This window comes from Dromiciops gliroides, chromosome 1, assembly GCF_019393635.1.
Source record: "Dromiciops gliroides isolate mDroGli1 chromosome 1, mDroGli1.pri, whole genome shotgun sequence".
Classification (NCBI taxonomy): Eukaryota; Metazoa; Chordata; class Mammalia; order Microbiotheria; family Microbiotheriidae; genus Dromiciops; species Dromiciops gliroides.
This window is the reverse complement of record NC_057861.1, coordinates 619,305,090-619,325,892: the sequence shown is the minus strand read 5'-3', so window position 1 is coordinate 619,325,892 and position 20,803 is coordinate 619,305,090. Positions and strand designations below refer to the sequence as shown.

The window sequence follows — 20,803 nt, the reverse complement described above, 5'->3', positions numbered from 1 at the left end:
GACTCAGTGTACCATCTCCCACCTCCATGTACTCATGCAGGCTGCCTTTCATGCCTAGAATGAACTTTCCTTCTTCACTTTTATTTTTTATAATCCTCCTCTTCCTCCGAGGTTCAATTCAGGTCCAAATTCCTCAATGAAGCTTTCTCTGATCCCTCCAGCTAAATGGATTCTCTGCCTTCTCAAATCTTCACAGAGTACTCTACCTGGATATTTCTTCACATCCTCCCATCCCTGTTTGAGGCAGCTAAGTGGCTCAATGGATAGAATCTGGAGTCAGGGACACCTAAGTTCAAATCCAGCTTCAGATTCTCACTAGCTGTGTGACCCTGGGCAAGTTATTTTACCTCTGTTTGCCTTAATCCACTGGAGAAGGAAATGGCGAACAGATCCAGTATCTTTGCCAAGAAAATCCCATGGACAGTATGGTCCATGGGGTTACAAAGTGTTAGATATGACAGAATGACCGAACAACAACAAATCTTTGTTTTGTACTATCTATCACTATGGGGGTGGGGAGGGGTGGGGGTTAGGTACTAAGGCATAATGTCTCAGAACCAGGAATATCTGGATTAAATTCTGCCTATAACAGACACTGGACCTTGGAAAAGCCATTTAGCTCTAGATTGCTCTAGGCCAGAAATCTCAAACTCAGAGGCAGAGGTCACATACAGCCTATAACACTCCCAAGTACAACCTAGACCCAATTAAAATATAATCAGGGAATATTTAAATAAAAATATTAATAAAACATGGGTGATGTTAATATATATAGTTTTCTAAGTTAATATGTGGCCCACAAGGATCTTTATGGATTATTTAATGGCCCTTGATTCTATTTGAGTTTGATGCCACTGCTCTAAGCAACTAAAGCTACAGATTTGAGAGAAAGTGCCAAAATGCATTGGTAAAGGGAGACTCCTCATAAGTGTTTCCTATATCAATGAAATCACAGGCCTAATTCTAGTGGCAAAGAACTGACATAAGGGGTAAGCCTCTTAGAAGCCTTTCTGCCTCATGTGCCTCTGAGAACTTTATCTGGTTCATTTTGCCACTACCCAAATGACACTTAGAAACATCATTCTATGTCATTCCCCACTAAGGAAATGTGAGATCCCCTGCAAGCACTCAAGCTAATAAGAGTATTAAGCATAGAAGTTTTATTTAACAGAGTCAATGACACCAAAAATATTTTACTAAACCCACAGAAATTCAAAAGAGCTTTTTTTCCCTTCTGGCTAGACCCATTCCTTCAGGCTCCTACAGGGTCCCTGTGTTGCATAATACTACACAGAGCCAAACACTGGGGGCAGCTGGGTAGCACGGTGGATAAAGGCTAGCCCTGGATTCAGGAGAAGCTGAGTTCAAATCCGGCCTCAGATACTTGACACTTATTAGCTGTGTGACCTTGCGCAAGTCACTTAACCCCCATTGCCCCACCAAAAACAAAACACATACACAAATGAATGCTTGTTGACTTGATTTTACATACATTTGTAACTCAAAACTGTATTTGGAGGCTGCCTCTCTCACAATTTGTATGTACTCTATTCTTCAGATACAGTGTACATTTAGAACAAAACCCTGACCAAAGAGAAAAATTAGGGCTAACCTCTTCTATTTTTAGTTTTTCACAGTGCCTGTACAAGCCTACTATTGCTCGTGATCACTTCCCACAACTACCTGTCAGTTTCCCTTACTTCCTCTATATAGCTCCCTTTGCTATGCCTATGCAGTTCCCATCATTTCTCTACATTGCCTACCTAACTCTGCTGGCACCAAAGACTCTGTTCATAAACTTCCAGCTTGATCTTTGACTTACTGTTGGACTCTGTGTTGTTTGCCTTACCCAGAAGCCATTTTGCCTTCATGTGTGCACCTCCTCCAGGACTCCCCATGTACAGGGGTGGAAAAGAGGACAAACCCAATCTGACACAGAAATTTGAGCCTGCCACAGAAAATGTATTTATCACAGTAAAAATAATGTAATTCTCAAATCCCAATTACATACAATCATATTATACATGTTGTAGCCCATCCCTACTCTCCAAAAATGTAGGCTCCTTTAGGTCAAAGACCTGGTCACTATTTATCTTTATATGTTGTTGTTCATTCATTTCAGTTGTGTTCAGCTCTTCATGACCCCTTTTGGAGGTTTTCTTGACAGATACTGGAGTGATTTGTCATTTCCTTCACCAGCTCATTTTACAGAAAAGGAAATCGAAGCAAACAGGGTTAAGTGACTTGCTCAGGGTCACATAAGCAGTAAGTGCCTGAGGCTAGATTTGAACTCAGGTCTTCCTGACTCTAGGTCTGCTGCTCTATCCACTGTATCACCTAGCTGTCCCTTATCTTTATATTCCCAGTGTCTAACATGGTCCCTTGCACACACAGAGTAAGTATTTAATGGATTTTTATTGAATTTTAATTCCTGTTTTAAAATTTTTCCCAGCCCTAACATTCTATATTCTATCTTCTAAGGTCCCTCCCAACTTGACTACTGGGGTCTCTTCCAGCTGTGATATTCTATGCCATATATTCTAGAGTCCCTTCCAGCTTTAACATTCTAGATCAAGAATTCTTTTTTTGGTTTGTTTTGGGTTTGGGTTTTGGGGTTTTTTGTGGGGCAATGAGGGTTAAGAGACTTGTCCAGGGTCACACATCTAGTGTCAAGTGTCTGAGGCCGAATTTGAACTCAGGTCCTCCTGAATCCAGGGCCAGTGCTTTATCCACTTTGCCACCTAGCTGCCCCCTAGATCAAGCATTCTTAACCTGGAGGCTCTGTACTCATTTTGGGGTTCTTTAATATTTGTATAACTTTATAACTCACAGTAATTGGGTTCTTCTGTAATCCTGTGTATCCTATTTTATGCATTCAAAAGCATTATATTGAAAAAGGGTCTATTGGCCTCACTAGATTGCCAATATGTTTCATAACACCAACAGAAAAGGTTAAGAATCTCAACCTTAGGGGCAGCTAGGTGGCGCAGTGGATAAAGCACCGGCCCTGAAGTCAGGAGTACCTGAGTTCAAATCCGGCCTCAGACACTTAACACTTACTAGCTGTGTGACCCTGGGCAAGTCACTTAACCCCAATTGCCTCACTAAAAAAAAAAAAAAAAGAAAGAAAAGAAAGTATCTCAACCTTAGGTTCTTCAAGTCTCTTCAAACTGAGACATTCTATGATTTGAAATACTTGTTAATTAATAGCTGAAATCAGTAGAAAGTTGCTGTGAAAGAATACTAAATACTAACTTCTCATCTTTAAAATTATATAAGAGAAAAAAATAATTTCTAAAAAGATGTTATCTCTCTAATTACACAATACTCCTAAAGATGTGATAGAGTGATACACTGATTGTTAGAATCACAAAAATAATCTAGCAACCACACTAAAAATAGATCAATCAACAGTAAGACTGACATGAAAATCCAAATGCCTCCTTTTTAAGCTAAGACAACAGATTCAAAGAGCTTTCATTAATGAAAGCAGAGTTTTTAAATGCACTTCAATGCCCAATTCCAACACTTTGACCTTAGTAGTAATTTCACTCAGTCATCAAGTCCTGTTCCTTTGATATCTCTCTCCCTCTCCTTCCCCCCCCCCTCATATTCATCACTGGCTTTCCATTCTCCTAATCACCACAATAATGCCTCATACCTGGATTACTATAAGGGGTTATGCCTCTAACAAGCCTTTATGCCTCCAGTGCCCCTGAAAATTTCTTTATCTGGTTCATTTTGCCACTACCAAAGTGATACTTAGAAACATTCCCCAGGTAAATCCCCTGCAAACACTCAGGCTAACACTGGTATCAAGCATGGTAGTTTTATTTAACAGAGTCAAGAAGACCAAAAGGACACCAGGAGAACATTTTTGCCTCAGATCTCTTCTGCCTTCAATTCATCCTGCACACTACCTACCTTCTTATTACAGGGTGTCCCAAAAGTTATCATGCAGTCTTAAACTATTGAAATCACAAAATTCCAAAGTTAGAGGGGATGTCAGTGGCCATTAATACCTTAACATGAATCATTTCTATGATATGACTGACAAGCCATAATGCTACCTTTGTTTGAAGATCTCTAACAAAGAGGAATACATGACCTCTTGGGATAGCACATTCAACTTTTGTAAAACTCAAATTGTCAGGACATATTAAGCCTAAACTTGTCACTTTGCAGCTTTGACCTATTGCCTTAAAATAAGGATATGGAAATGTATTTTATTTGCCTGCTCTAAAACATTATATGACTCATTGTGGTCCCCAGGATAAACACATAGGTTCAAAGCACTGTAGAACTGGAGAAAATCTTAGGTATCAACTTGAACTACATCATTGTACTAATGAGGAATAAGAGAAAAAAAGGCCTAATTTCTTCCTGAGGCCACAAAGCTAAGAGTAGGACCTAAGACTAATCCATACTCCTCATCCTTGAATGTCAGACTATCCACAATTTGTTCCAAAACTATTTTTTCAGCCTTAGCTCCTAGTACTTTCCTCTGCAAACTTTAGTCCCTCTTTAATACACCATGTTGATAAAGATTCCCAAGACTGTAATATCCTTTCCGCTCTTTATGGAATCATAGGATGTCATAGTGTAAGAGGTCCTATTTGTTCAGTCATTTCAGGCATGTTTGACTCTTCATAACCCCTTTGGGGTTTTCCTGGCAAAGATACTGGAGTGATCTGCCATTTCCTTTTCCAGTTCATTTTACAGATGCAGAAACTGAGGCAAAAAGGTTTAAGTGACTTGCACAGGGTCACACAACTAGTAAGTGTCTGAGGCCAGACTTAAACTCAGAAATATGAGTCTTCCTGACTCCAGGTCTAGTACTTTATCTGCCATACCACCTAGCTGCCCAGGAGTGCTCATAGAGGCCATATAAACCAATCTGTACTCAGCAAAAATCCTCTCTACAATATTATTGTGAACTGGTTATCCATCCTTTGCCTATTTTCCTCTAGTGACAGGGTACATGGGATGTCCCACAGCATCTCATTTCATGTTTGGACATTGCTAATTGTAACAAAGGTGTTCCTATAAAGTGCTAATAATTTTCTCCTAGTTCTTCTCACTGTTGTCAAAGGAAACAAGCCTTCCACATTCCAAATGTTCAAATACTTGAGTGAAGTAATCCTTCCTTCCCCACACACACACCTTCTACTCTTGAAGCTAAGAGACTCGATTTCTTCATCTAATTCTATTATGCCAATGTCCTTTCTCCATCCTAATTATAAATTTGTCAATATTCTTAGTAAAATGCAACCCCCAGAATTGAGAATGAGAGCGAGAGAGGGAGATTAAAAGGACCATTCTCAGTTTTCCCTCTTGCTAGCCTATTGAACATGCCCAATAAAAAAAGGATTGCTGAAGCATGAATAGTTGGTTTTTTGTATCCTCTTCACCATCATGGAAACATTATCCCATCAGCCAAGTCTCAGTTTCCTCATAACCAAAATGGAAGTAATCACCCCATCTCTATCTCCTTCATGGGATTGCTATAATGATAAAATGAGAAAATACATTGCAGTATTGAATTATGCCATTTCTCTCTCCTGGTTCTCTCCATACATCTCTGAATGATACCTCTTCACATGCTTCTCTGTCCCTTCCTCCTGCCTAAGTGTAAATATACACTATGGTTTTGTCATGGACCCTTTTCTTTTTTTAAATCATAAAAGTATTTTATTATTTTCTAGTTATATGTAGAGATAGTTTTCAACATTTGTTTTTTATAAGATTTCTAGTTTCAAATTTTTCTCCTTCCCTCCCCTCCCTCCTCCCTCCCCAAGACAGCAAGCAATCTGATATAGGTTATATATATACAATCACATTGAACATATTTCTGCATTAGTCATGGACCCTTTTCTTTCCTCCTTCTATACTCTGTGCCTTGGCAATTTCATCTTCTCCCATGACTACAATCATTAATTCTATGCAAATTACTCCCAAATCTCTAACTCTAGCCCTAACTTCATTCTTGAGCTCCAGTTCCACACTTCCAACTCCCAGGTATACATGCCCCTATGATTGATATATTGGAACCTCTAAACTCAAAATGTCTAAAAATGAACTCAACACCTTCCTTCCTAAAACCTGAACCTTCTCAAATCTTAAGTATTTCTGTTGACAACATCAGTATTCTCTTAAAATCCCAGGCTAGAGACTGACTTCAGAGTCACTCTTAACTCTTCCTTCTTCAACCTCCCCATCTCCAATCAAATAAATAATTTCATCCTCCCAATTCGACTTCAGAAATGTCTTTCAAATTTATATATACCCTCTTTAACACTGATGCTATTACCACTCTACTTCAAAGTCTCATCACCTCTCACTTGAACCAATGTAATAGCTTCCTCATTGGTCACCATATCTTTAGTCTCTCCTCTCTTTAACAAATCTATCACATCATTTCCCAAGTAATATAATATACACAGTTCTCATTGTGCCATTACCATGATTGCAAATCTTAAGTGTCTTCCCAATTCATACCAAATAAAACAAGCTCATTAGCCTAGTATGCAAGGTACGTTATAATCTGAGTCTCCAAAAGAGAAACAAGAAACAAGTTAAGGACCTGAATAGAACATTAGAAAAGTTAGATATGATAGATCATTGGCTATTACTAAATGGGAAAAGAGAGGAATATATTTATTTCTCAGCTACCCATGGCACCTTTAGAAAAACCTATGTACCAGACATTAAAAAGTTCATAAACAAATGCAGAACAGGAAAAATATTAAACACAATCTGGCTCCCACCTACCACTGCATCATTATTTCATACTATTTCTCATCTCAAACTATTCTCTAGCCAGAAAGGCCTAGCCATTCTCAGAATTTTTACTGCCTTTTTTCATTTTTGTGTATATCGTACCCGATGACTAGAATGGTCTCTCTAAGTTTACTATTTCAACCTCTTTAAATTTCCCTTCCTTTAAGTTTCAACTCATTTATAAACTCCTCAACAAATCCTTCCCTAGTCACTTCAGCTAAAAATTATCTTTTCCACCTTCAATATCTCAGGACTCCGTAACTGACTTCATGAAAAGACAGGATAATGCCATGGAAATAGAACTGGATTTGTAATCAAATCTCAACTCTACCACTTAACATGTGTTTTAACCTTTGGGCTTCAGTGTGGTTATCTGTAAATTGAAGGGGCTTAGATTAGATGACCTCTAAGGTCTCTTCCATCTATAAGTGTATGATCCTGTGATCCAATAATTTCCTAACTTTTATTATGACTATTTGTACAGATCTCCATGGAGGAGGAACATTTCATCTTTGTATCCTTGAGATAGTTCCACCTATAAGAAAAAGGTGACATTCACTTCCTTTTAACTTCCATAAACTGACTCTAGCTTTCTCCCAAGGATCAAGCAAAATGACTCTAATTATTTTCCCACAAAACAGTGCTAGGCAACTAGGTAGCACAACACTTTGAGCTCTGGGCCTGGAGTCAACTCTGAAAGATATGAGTTCAAATCTGACTTCAGATACTTACTAGCTTGTGTGACCCTTGGGAAGTCAGCCTCTGTCTGATTTAGTTTTCTCAATATATAGAGAGTGTAATAACAGCAACTACCTCCCAGAGTTCTTTTAAGAATCAAATATTTGGAAGGCCCTTAGCACAGTGGTATGTACTTAATAAATGTTTATTTCCTTCCTTCCCTGCCATACTTGACGACAGTATTCCTATATCCCCTAAATATTCTTTTATCCTCCTAGTGCTTTCAACTATTCCTTATACAGCATAATCTCCAGGCCTCTTATCATTCTGCTTGCCCTCCACTAGATATGCTTAGTTCAAGAAATTATAAGATCATGTGGCAAGAAAGGACATCAGACATCAACTGCTCCAACTTGCACTTATTTTTATTTATTTTTGCAGGGCAATGAAGGTTAAGTGACTTGCCCAATTTGAACTCAGGTTCTCCTGAATCCAGGGCCAGTGCTTTATTTATGCTGCCCCCTCCAACTTGCACATGAACAATAACTTCTCCTACCACATACCCAACAAGCATTCATCCTGACTTCCCTTGCAAATCTTTAGTAATATGTAACTAACTAATACCTAAGTTATCTTATTTCACTTCCAGTTGTTGGGAAGATCTTTCTCATGGAAAGCTGAAATTTGTTTCTCTATAGCTTACATCCATTGTTCTGAAGTCAGCCCTCTGGGGCCATGCAGAACAAACCCAATTCTTTTTCTATACAACAGCCAAATACCTGAACTATATGGGGAAAATGGGTGGCACAATTAATAGAGTGCTGAGCCTGGAGTCAGGAAGACCTAAGTTTAAATCTGGCTGCAGCCACTTACTAGGTATATGACTCTGAACAAGTCAGTTAACCTCTGTTTGCCTCAGTTTCATCAACTTTATGATGGGCAGTAATAAGGGCAACAATCATAACACCTACCTCCCAGGACTGTTATAAGGATCAAATGAGATAGTATTTGTAAAGTGCTTAGCAAGGTGTCCTGCACTTAGCATTTAATTAATACTTGTGTCCCTCTTCCTTCTTCCCTTCCTTCCTTCGCCTCAGTGCATTACACAAGTGGTTACTTTTAATATTTGTTGATTTAAATTAAATAGATCAAATTATTTCAGAGGTAGAATGGAGGTTAGAAATTAGGATATTCAAATGGAAAAGAAGTCTGGAGATCAATTAGTCCAAAACTTTCATTTGACACGGGAGGAAACCCATGCCCAGAAAAGCAGAGACCTGCCAAAGACCACAGAGCTCGCTAGCCATATAGTTAGGACTAGAACCCAAGCGCACCTTGCTACCAGTAAACCAGGGTTCTTTCCACTTCACTGTATCCAGTATTTACCAAGCAAAAGGTTGCCTGCCTCTGGGCCTTGGTACTGTCTTATTGCAGAAGTGTAACTGAAAGAGAGCCAAGACAAAGGTTCATGGGTAAAATTTAGTCCCTCCAACTTGCAAACTCCCTGGGGAGGAAGGCGAGCTAATTTCCCCTGGGTCAGCACTTCCCCAAGAGCAGCTCCTTTGCAAGGCCACCTGTCCTGTTAACCTTATGTAACTGAAGTGCTTTATCACTGTTACTCCCAGAGTCCACACTTAGGATATAAAATAACTTAATGAGAGCGGCTGATGGTGGCATGGAAACAATGTGTTCTTCATCCTCCTCTAGCTCAGTGGAACAACATTACCCATCTGGCAAGAAGGAGAATGGGAAAGTGAGAATGAAATGGGGAGGCTGCAATGACCTATTAAAATAAAATTGCAATAATAAACTTCAAAAAGAAATTATATTGCTTTGTTCCAGCCCTGGCCTGGGCCACTTTTCTGCCCACTACAAGACAAACAGATCCCCTAATTCCCCTAACAGTCTCAAATAAACACAACTGATTTCTCATGACCATCCTTCACTTTCAGATGGTGTGTTTTAAAACTATAAAGCTAAAGTAATTGCTCTTCACAATAGCCCTTTGAAGTAGGCAGCTTAGTAATTATCATGCCCATTTTACTGATGAGAAAACTGAGCTTTCACCTCGCCCCCTCAAAATAAAGAAATTAAACATTTCTAATTTAGTTGCTTGGAACTAGAAATGCATTTTTCCCATAAAAATGTTCATTTGTGTCCAAATTTGCATGACCCCACTTGGGGTTTTCTTGGCAAAGATACTAGAGTGGTTTGCCATTTCCTTCTCCAGCTCGTTTTATAGATGAGGAAACTGAGGCAAACGGGTTTAAGAGATTTGCCCAGGGTCACACAGCTTGTAAGTGTCTGAGATCAAATTTGAACTCAGGAAGATCACTCTTCCCGAGTCCAGGCCTGACACTATCCACTGCATCACCTAGCTTCCCCATAGATTTCTAGCCAATCCTATAAATGCCTATTTAAGCCATATGTTTAAAGATTAATACTAACCACCATTTTGCACCAATACTCTTTTAGGGAAATATTAAGTCTTTTGAGTCTCACACCTACCCCATGAGGCAGGTAGTACAAGTATCATCACCTCCATTTTATGTATGAGCAAACAGACTTAGAAAGACAAGTGACTTGCCCATGGTAACATAGTTACTAAGTGGCAAAAGCAAGATTCCAGCCCAGTTCTACTGATTCCCAGTCCAAAACCCTTCTCATTGTATAATGCTTCTTCTTTTCTAATTCAGCTTTCAGAATGATACATAAGAAGCCAAGGGAAGAGTTAGGACTCATCAAAAGGTCAATGACAACAAAATACGTCTTCAGTATTCCCTTAACTCCTTCCAACACTCCCCTTAGACTTTTGTGCTTGTGATGTCTTCTCTATTCACCAGTATCATAACCTGATCTCCAGAGAAGCATAATGGTTTAGGAAGTCCCATCTCCCAATGTGATATCCTTGGTCAGAACTGAGATTCCTCCCCATACTTCATGCAGCACTTTGCTTTGGATCTCTTTTAATTCACTTACCTTATAATGTTGTCTATTAGAATAATCAGTGTTTGTGGCTGCTCATCCTACTAGAGTTCAAGTTCTCATTAAGTACAAGGACTGTGTCTTAGCAAAACTTTGAAAATTCCCCAGGTGTACTGTACAGTGATCTGTGTTTTATAAATGTTTGTTAACTGAAATGTCACCCTTCACCAAGAATTTATAATTTTACCAAACCAACAAGTCTTAAACCAAAGGAAGGAATCCCTAATTGTTTAATTTCCAAATTCAAGGAGTTCACAGTCTAATGGGGGAGACAACTTGCAAATGATAACATACAAATACAATGCAGACAGGATAAATTGGAGACAATCAACAGGGGAGGGGAATAGGAAAGGCCCTAAGGTTAAAGAAGTACTTGGAAAAATGGTTGGAATACCCATCTATAGCATTTTGCAGGTAGTACAAGTTTGATTATCCCCTTTTTCAGAGAAGGAGGGAAGGAAGAAAAGTACCTACTATATGCCAAACACTGTAGTAAGCACTTTACCACACCCTTTGAAGTAGGTAGAATTATTATCCTCATTTTACATCTGAGGAAACTAAGGCAGGGGTCAAGACTTAACCAGAGTCACACAGCCAGTAAGTGACTGAGTGTGGTTTTGAACTCAGGTCTTCCTGACTCCAAGTGCTGTGTTCTATCTACCATATCACCCAGTTGTCTCTAGACTAAAAATTAAGGCTCAGAGCAACCTTACTTGGTACCACAGGGCTGACCTTGGCCCCAGGTTGTCTGTCTCAAAAACCAGCCCTCTTTCTACCTTACTTCACGTGTGCCTCAACTGTCCACTTACTCTTCTCGCTTATTCATTCAACAAACATTGGTTGAACTGCTTTTCTTTTTATCTCAATCTGATAATTAGGGCTTGCTCTTCAGCTCTTCCTCAATCAACTCAAAATGCAACTAATGGACAAAGAGGAAGTCAGATTATTATCTGGAATTTAGTCAACAGAAGAGTAACACCTCCTGATGTCCTATTAAAGCAACATTTCCATCCCCACCTTAAAGAACAGGGTGTTTTACTTCTTAGGAAGAAGTTTCATTCAAACTTCCAATGGATATGTCTAACAAAGACCCATTTTGTCCATTAGCTCCACCCCACCTTCTTTTAAGAGGGACCCATAATGTTTAAGTGCTGCTCAGGTAAGATTTATGTAGTGTTACAAGTAATTCCCAATCCTGGTTTCCTGTTAATGGTGGTATAGGGTTTTTCAGATTTTAAGGCACCTTTATGTGTAGAGAGGCAGCCTGACACAGGCTGGTAGGATATAGAGCCACAAAGACCTGAATACTAACTTTGCCTCTGACACTTCCTAACCAGATGGCCATGAACAAGGTATTTAGCTCCTCCAGGCCTCAGTTTCCTTATCTGTAAAATGGAAACCTATCTCAAAGGTTGTTGTAAGGGTCCATAAGGTGTCTGGACATTTCCATTGGCAGTCTCCCATACCTGGAATTCTTTCCCTTCTCATCTCTGCCTCCTGGACTCCCTGACTTTCTCAGCATCCTAAGGAAAATGCCACTTTCTGTGAGAAACTTGCTAATCCCCCTCCTCTACTGATCATCTCCATTTTATCCTGCAGGTGTTGTATTTGTACATAATTGTTTGTGTGTTGTCTTCCCCATTCAACTGTGTGCTCCTTGGGAGCAGGGGCTGCGTTTTGCCTCTTTATATAACCACCACAACAATACTAATAGTTAATATTTATATAGTGCTTATTGTATGCTGGACACTATGCTAAGACTTCACAAATATTAGCTCATTTGATCCTCAAAACAACCCTGAGAAGGAGATGCTATTACAAGGAAACTGAGGCAAACAGAGATTAAGTGACTTACCCAGGGTCACATAGCTAGTAAGTGTCTGAGGCTGGATTTAAACTCAGCTATTCCTGACTCCACGCCCAACACTCTATTAATTGTGCCACCTAGCTGAACCAGCTTTTAGCACAGTGTCTGGCACATAGTAGGTACTTAATAAATGTTTGTTGACTGACAAATTGACTGACCTTAAAGTACTATATACATTTTAATTATAATTATATTACTTCATTTGACCTCACAATAACTCTGAGAGGGAAGTGATGCATCTAGTATTATATCCAGTTTACAGATCAGGAAATGAAGACTCAGAGTAACTTCCCCCAGTGTCACCAAGCTAGTAAGCAGAAGAATTGGGATTCAAAACCAGTTATTTTTGACCCCCAAGCCTAGGGTTCCTTCCACTAAGCCACATGAGTAAATCTGAAACTGAAAGGGAGCTCAGAAATTGTCTAATCCAAACCCTTGAGTTCACAGATGAGGAAACTGGAAATACCACCTTCATTTCTCTCAAGGAAGAGTGGAAATATTTCAAAATAAAATGAAATTCACTTGAATCCTGTGCAAAGACAAATACAGAGGCACACAGGGCTTCCTTGGCAGGAGAAAAAGGGCTGTGAGAAATCAGAAAAAGAGGTTCTAGAATCATTGGGAACCAGATCATAGATGCATCATCTAAAATCTGAACATAACAGCTTCCTTTTAAGATTTCATTCAGCAAGAGGGTATTTTGGAATGGCAAATAACAGATTTTATGTTACGAATCAATGACTTAACTACCTATAGCCAAAAAAGGTTTCCTTTGATCCCAAAGATGTAAAGGTATCTATATATCTCAAAACCCTCCAAAGAAATCATCAAAAAGAGTATTTTTTATTGTTCTTCAGTCATTTCAATAGTATCCGACTCCTAGTTGATCTCATTTGGGATTTTCTTGGCAAAGATACTGCAGCTTCTCCAGCTTATTTTATAAATGAGGAAACTGAGGCAACAGGGTTAAGTGACTTGCTTGGGGTCACACAGCTAGTAAGTGTCTGTGGCCAGATTTGAACTCAGGTCCTCCTGGGCCCATATAGTTCTCAGAAACCCCTGAAGAACTCGTCAACAAGCATATTTGAAAGTACACAATTATACTTTTTAAAAAAAAATAACTATTCAACTCTCTTTCCCAGAGTGGATCCTTTTCCCTGTTTATCCATCCAAATTAGGAACTCTTTGAATTGGTCTCTGGGCAGGACCTTCCATATCACTGGTACTCAGAAAATATTATTTTTCCTAAAGTCAATATCTTGGAGTTAGTCTACAATATCCACCAGATTCCAAAAAGGTCACATTTTCCATATTTACTTAGTATTTTGTTGCACAGATCTCCAGACCTGTATTTCATACCATGAAACCAAAAATAAGACTCTTATCAACTGCTGCTAATAAAGCAACTCCCTTTCTCAGACAAAACCCGTCATAACCCAAAGATTTCTACTGCATTTTTGTCATTAGACTCTGAAAGGGCCAACCAACTATGACCTTGGGCAAGTCACTCAACCTCACTTTCCTCTTCATTCCTGAAAAGACAGATGCTCTAAAGTCATTTTCAGCTCTGAAATTTTGTAACAAACTGAACTTCGACTTACATAGCATAATAAACAAAGCAGGAAGGGGCCTTAGAAGAGGAATGGACTAATAGAATCAGAGCTGGCAGGGACATTAAGGACAAACTAACCCAACCTTCTTAATTTGGCAGATGAGTACACTGTGACTAAGTCACTCTCTCATTTGGTCCAACAAACTGGTTAATGACATGCAGTTACTAATCGTTAACGAACCCTCCTCACTTATCTGTGGGCTACACGAATATCTCTATGCCTAATGAGTAAAGCCTGGCAAGAGCAACATGACTAAGAACATGTAAAGGAATAACTAAAAGAACCAGATCTTTATTCTGGAAGAAAGAAGATATGATAGCTGTCTTCACAGATTAAAAGTGCTGCCATGAGCACAAGGGAATAGGCTTGTTCTGTGGAGTTTGAGAGGGCAGAACCAGGCTTGATCGGCAGAAGATACAGGGAGGCTAATTTCCAATGAAGATAAGGAAGAACTTCTATCATTTACGTCAGTCCAACGAATTGCTTCATGAGACAATAAACTGCCTATCACTGGCTTCTATTTGAATACCTCTCAAGAGGATAGAGTGCCAGGCCTGGAGTCAGGAAGACTCTTCTTTGTGGGTTCAAATCCATCCTCAGACATGTACTAGCTGTGTGACCCTGGGCAAGTCATTTAACCCTGTTTGCCTCAGTTTCCTCATTTGTAAGATGAGCTGGAGAAGGAAATGGCAAACCACTCCAGTATCTTTGTCAAGAAAACCCAAAAGGAGTCACAAGGAGTGGGACACAAATGAAAAACAATTAAAAGGATAACAACAAGATTGTTATGGAGGAACTAGGGTATGAAATACTGTATACCTTGTAAGACACAGTTGATGGGTTGGTTAATTCTGCTGAACTGTTTCCCCCAACTTTTCTCTTTTATTCCGTTACAAAGGATGGTTTGTTACAACAGAATAGAAGGTTAAAGGAGTAATATATTTGGAAATGAAGGTGATGTTCAAACATGATAATCAATAAAAAGTTTTTTAATGTTGTATTCTTGAACTGGGAAGGAAGTTGAACTAGAGGTGATCTCCAAGGTCCTTCTACCACTAAAATACTGTAATTCACTGTAACCAGAGAAACTATAGTAATAGGCAAGGTAAATATGAGTACAGGGATGGTTCTATATGAGAGATCACCAAAATCATTATCTCCATTTAGTACCATTTGGTGTCCTCTACTTTTATGGCCAAGTTCTCCATCCTTCTCCTAGTATTCACTCAAGGTATCAAGATTCCTGGGCCTGTCTTTTCTGTCCCTATCTATCCAGCCTAGCTGTCATTCTAACCAGTCCAAACAGAAAACTCTATAATGAAGAGGAGGAGGAGATAGCAAAATGTAGCCAGAGTTCAGGGGAACATAAGTCTTGTCTTTCTAAAAGCTGGACTCACAGGGTTCCACCATGAGATCTCACTGTACCTGATCTATTGGCTATATAACTGGTCCTGCCCAGCTCTTAACTTTCACCAACATCATGGCTGTGATGTGGAAGAATTGAGAAGAGGTGGGGCTAGTGAATTCTACATTGAGAATTTGCACATTTTATTGGGAACTTGAAAAAATGGTTGTGGTTATTCGGCTGTGCTCTACTCTTTGTGACCCCTTCTTGGGGTTTTCTTGGCAAAAATACTGGAGTGATTTGGCATTTCCTTCTCCAGCTCATTTTACAGATGAGGAAACTGAGGCAAATAGGGTTAAATGATTTGCCCAGGGTCACATAGCTAGTAAATGTCCAAGGCTGAATTTAAACTCAGTTCTTCCTGATTCCATGCCTGGCACTCAAACCACTTAACCACCTAGCTGCCCAAGTTATTCTTCATTAATAAAATAGAAACTGAGTTCCTAAAGTTTCCACAAAATTTGCCCATTCCTAGAGGAGATGAATGCCAAGGGTCATCTAAATGATTTTTCCTCTCCATTGCAGATGTGAAGTCATCTGGAAACCTTGGCAAGACTAGATCGCACCTTATGACTTTTGATGACTTCTCTGATTTTTAATAATAGGTAACTAAATAGTAGGCAGTATGCCACAGTGGAATGAGCCTTGGTATCAGAGTCAGAGGCCTTAAAGTTCAGGTCCTAGCTTCAGTACTTCCCACCTGTGGAGGCAGCTAGGTAGCACATTGGATAAAGCATCGGCCCTGAATTCAGGAGGACCTGAGTTCAAATCCGGCCTCAGACACTTGACATTAGCTATGTGACCCTGAGCAAGTCACTTAATCCTAATTGCCCTGCAGGGGGAAAAAAGTGCTTAAGGAAATATTTGAATTCAGGTTTTCCTTACTCTAAGAAGAATCTTAGCCTTTAAAATATAGCCAGATTATTTTCTGGGAAGACTGAAAAAGAAGCTATTAAAACAGCCCAAAATTAGTCTATGCCCACCTTAGTCCCATTAAGATGAAATTAGCCCTCTGGAGTCCTTTGCAAGGTATTGAGAGTCTCCAACTATAAAACAAGCCTGAAGTTGGGTAGCTCTGGCCAGTTTTTAAATGCAAATTTTCTCATGAACAAAGGCTTCACTGATCACCACTTAACCTTGTTGAAATATTCAGCTGTTGCAATTGTATTTATATTTAACATGAGATTATTTTTTTCCGTTGAGGGCTCTGGAAAAGAAAAGGGGGGGGGGAAACCCTCAAACTAGCTTAGAAGTATAAGTGAAATCACTGACTGTCAAAGAAAATGACAATCACTCATCTGATTAAAGGATCCCATTAATTCTGGACATAAAGAAGCAACACGGTGTTATCAGGTAGCAGAATGGACTAAGAGTAAGGAAGATATCTATGGGTCCAAACCCTATCTTTCACACTTGTTAGCTGTATGACCACAGGTTAATCGCTCAACCTCTCTGAGCCTCAATTTCCTGATCTGTAAAATGGGAAAAATAATACCTATATTTCCCTGGGTTGTAATTCTCAAGTGAGATAGGGGAGAAGGGAAAGAGCATCTATTAAGCTAAGCACCCACTATGTGCCAGGCATGCTACTAAATGCTTTACACATATTAGTTCATTTGATCCTCACAACAACCATTTGAGGTAGGTGCTATGATCCCCATTTTATAGTTGAAAAATTGGAGGGAAACAGAGGTTAAAAGACTTGAACAGGATCACAAAGCTAGTAATTGTCTGAGGCCAGATTTGAAGTCAGGTCTCCCTGGCTACAGTACCAGTGCTCCATTCAACATTTATGTGATGTTTTAAAGTTGGAAAAGAGCTTTATATGCTTTATTGTTATTAATGCAGGAGGAAGAAAGTGCACAAAACTTGGAGTCAAAAGACTCTAGTCCCACTTCTGCTGTATCACGTTGGGCAAGTCATTCACTTTTCTGAACCTCAGTTTCTTTTTGTAAAGAAAAAAGGAGGAGGGAGGGATTGAACAAATGATCTTTACTAAGGTCCTTTCTACCTCTAAGTCCTATGATTCTATGGTTTCATAATCTCTAAGATCTCATACAGTTTCGACATTGTGATTCTGATACAGTCAGAAACTTCAGCTACCTCTCAGTTCTTAAAAAAAAAAATTAAACACCTTAATGAGCTCCTAAACACTGAGACAACTGAGTCTATCTTGTAAATAAATGCTGAAAAGTATTTATTTACTGGCCAAACTCAAGGGATTTAAGGAGTTATGGATCTCAGCAGATATGTAGAATGGCAAATGGCAAGGCTGTGTTTTTGCTGTGAATGATTTTTGAGGCAAATTTCTGAGGAAAATCAGTCTGACTTTAATTACCACCTGTAGCCCTAACAGGCCATATCAGAAAAGTTTCAGAAAGAAATTGGATTCTTTTAGGTTCTGAAGAGGAGAGGGTTGGCTATTGCTGGAACCCATGGCTTTGGTTCACAGTTGAGGCAGAAAAATGAAGGCAGAGATGAAGTAAGTACGACAAGAAACAGAGTTGAAATGAGGGAAGAAGGCTCATGTGTCATTTGAACGTTCAAATCAAGGCTGATGACCAAAATCCTTCTGTGGTCTCTCTTTTTGTTCTTTTTTTGTCTCGAGGAGGGAGATTATCAACGTGTTTAAGGCTGGGATAGGACCATGATGACACTCCAACCTAAATTCACTGGCCTAATACTTTGGAGAAAGATTCACGGGAGGAGGGGTAGCAGGAGAGGAAAGTAGAAGGAACCACCTTCTCTTGACATTTCAAGCCATCCCTCTTTGCCCCCCAGAGGCTTGGAGATGGAATTAACTGTATGACAGGAAGTTCAGCGTGAGCACCATCACATCAGCCAGCCAGCCCCCACCTAGGTGGGTGGCCCATCGGCTGGGGCAGTCGAAGCTTCCTGCCTTGTGTCACCCCCGGGGGTTAAAGAAACGTTTCCTTCTCTCCCCGGGGCCTTCCTCCTGAGGCTAAGGACTCTTATCTTAGAGACGTACCGGGAGGCTCCCCTTGCTTAAACCTACCTACTGGTCCCAAACTTTATATGGACCGGCTCTAGGCTTAGCCACACGGCCGCTCAGGCGAGCTCACACCCACCCACACTCAGGCCTGCTTCCACAGACCATCGCAGGCAGACATTTGTTCGCACACACCAAGCGTCTATGCAGTGGAGAATCCTCAGGTAACACCTACCTTGACACTGAAATCCCTGCTTTCCGAATCCCCTGCAAAAGGAGACGGAAGACACATTACCCTGAGAGTCTCTCTCCCGCCCTCTCCTTTCCCTTTCTCTCCCTCTCCCACCTGCCCCGGGGATCCTGAGGGAACGGGATGCGCTCAGCAGGCTCCCGCTCCAGGGGGCCGCAGGGAGCCTGGACGCCGTGCCCCGCCCCGCCCCTCTCCCCCCAGAAGTGGAGCCGCAAAGTTATTGGTTGGTCTTGGGGCTCTGGGGGAAGCGAACTAGTGGCTCAGAGGGGGCTCCCACGGTGGCCCCAGGATCCGGAGTCAGTGCGCGCTTGCCAAGCCGGGAGCTGGTTAAGGCGGGCTTAAGGCTCCAGGTCCCTAGCGCCGGGGCCGCGGAGAGGGCGGGGGTGCCTTGGTAGCAACAGGGGACAGCGGCAGGAGGAGACGGCAGGGGATGGGCTACAACAGAGGCATCTGTCCCCGAAGTGGGGCTGGCGGGGGGGGGGGGACTTCAAACCCCTGAGAGAAGGACAGGTTCTGGGGCCGGGATTCTACTGCAGCGGTGGCCGCGGAGGAGGGCGGAGGTTGCGCCAGCCGCCGGGGGGGCCCGAGTCGGGGAGGGGAAGGAGGGGGTTAGATGGGGCGGGAAGTAAGAGGGGGCCAGAGGCAAGTGCGCCCCAGGGCGGGTGGGGAGTGGGGAAGCTGAGATCCCCCCGGGGAGGAGGTGGCGGGGGACGCCTCGCGCGCGCGCGCGCTCACCAGATGAAGTCGGTGCAGTGGCTGCAGAAGGTGGGCTGCTTGAAGAAGCGGGCGGTGAATTTGTGGTTCTTCACCTCGTGGACGTTCTTCTGCCGGAGGGCCCCTTTGCGGGCGAAGCGGACCGTGTTCTCCTCGCCTTCGCTCGGCGGTGGCACCGCAGCCGGGTCAGCCATCTTGCGCGCAAGGAAGAGCCGAGAGGTACCGGGGGCTGGGAAAGAGGCGACAGCAGCTGCCGGGGCCGCTCGGTCTTCCTTCCCTCGCCGTGCGGTTTGTCGCCCCGCCGCCGCCTAGCCTAGCGGAGCTCCGAGCTGTCACTGCCCCCAGCTGCCGTCGCTCCTCCAGCTGCGCTCTGCACCGCTGTCCACAGCTGCGGGGGTGGGAGGCGGAGACCACAGGGACCGCCCCTTCATTTGCATTACTCTTTCAGGCCACACCCATCACAGGCTTTCATTTACATATTCGCACTCCCTCTGCGGTTTCAGACCTCCCCAACCCCCCTCTCCCCTCAGCTCGCGCATCCGCAGCGTGGCCAGAGCTGTCCCAGCGCCCCAGCTCCCGTTTTGCATAACTGAGCCAGGCTGGACTGCTTGGCCCGCCTCTTATTTACATTAGGACCAGCCAAAGTCCTACCCCAGCAGCTTCTCCTTTGCAGGGTTCGGGTATCACTGCAGCTGCAAGGGTAGGCTCCCAACTCCTACATGGACCCCAATGACACCACCACCACCAGCCCAATTGCCCCTAGATGCGGCTCCTTTCCGCAATCAGCAGAGTCTCCCCATTCATTCTCACCGTCCTTACACCGACCACGGTAACAGTGAAAGAAGAAAGGAGGTCTTAAATTGAGATGAAAACCAAATGTGGAAATCTGCCTGGAAAATCGCGGGCTTAGCTTCAATGACAGTCACCTTTTCTTTCTCTATGCTGACTGCCCTTCCCTGCAGCCGCGGTGCCGCCCCCTCCCCTTTTCAAGATCTATTTTAGGGTGTCATCTTGACAGTAAGGGACATAGATTCAGTGAAGAAATGTCCATCTCCTTTCAACTGCCATTCATAAAGTCTTCTTGACGCACCTCCTGCTTTCCAGTTTCTGCAGAGATGGTGATGGGTGCATATGTGACAAGGAGAACTGAACAAAACCAAAAATGTCCCTGTTAGAAAGAACTCTACCTTTGGGGTCAGATAAAACACCTGAAGGTTTAAAAGAAAATTCTTCACTTGCTAGTTGTGAGAGCTTGGCCAAGTCACTAGATCTCCTTGAGAAGTTTTCCTCATCAGCAAAATGTAAATAATAATCTCTACTAGACCTACCTCACAAGGTTGTTGTGAGGGAGGGAAGCACTTGATAAAATAACCACAAAGCTCTATATGAACATAAGCTATGTATCAGAGAACTATTAATATTATAAATTAACATGTGTTCCAGTATAATCTGGCCTCAGACACTTACAAGCTGTGTGACCATGGGCATGTCACTTAATCCTTTTTGCCTCAGTTTACTTACCTGCAAAATGAACTGGAGAAGAAAATGGCAAACCACTTCA

General features: G+C 41.7%; 1 protein-coding gene across 2 annotated transcripts in view; it reads right to left on the bottom strand.

The window, feature by feature from the left end:
• PRKCB (protein kinase C beta) overlaps window positions 1–20,547 on the bottom strand; it is a 674,437-nt gene extending 653,890 nt beyond the window's left edge. Inside the window, exons 1-2 of one of the 2 annotated variants that reach the window (XM_043975695.1) lie at window positions 19,264–20,547; window positions 18,514–18,545 (exon numbers count right to left, since the gene is read on the bottom strand). In XM_043975695.1, the coding sequence (XP_043831630.1) occupies window positions 18,514–18,545; window positions 19,264–19,436 (205 nt within the window). In that variant the 5' untranslated portion in view covers window positions 19,437–20,547. The remainder of the gene's footprint in view (window positions 1–18,513; window positions 18,546–19,263) is intronic. The other variant, XM_043975696.1, reaches the window with a different exon arrangement.
• Between the last annotated feature and the right edge of the window lie 256 nt (window positions 20,548–20,803).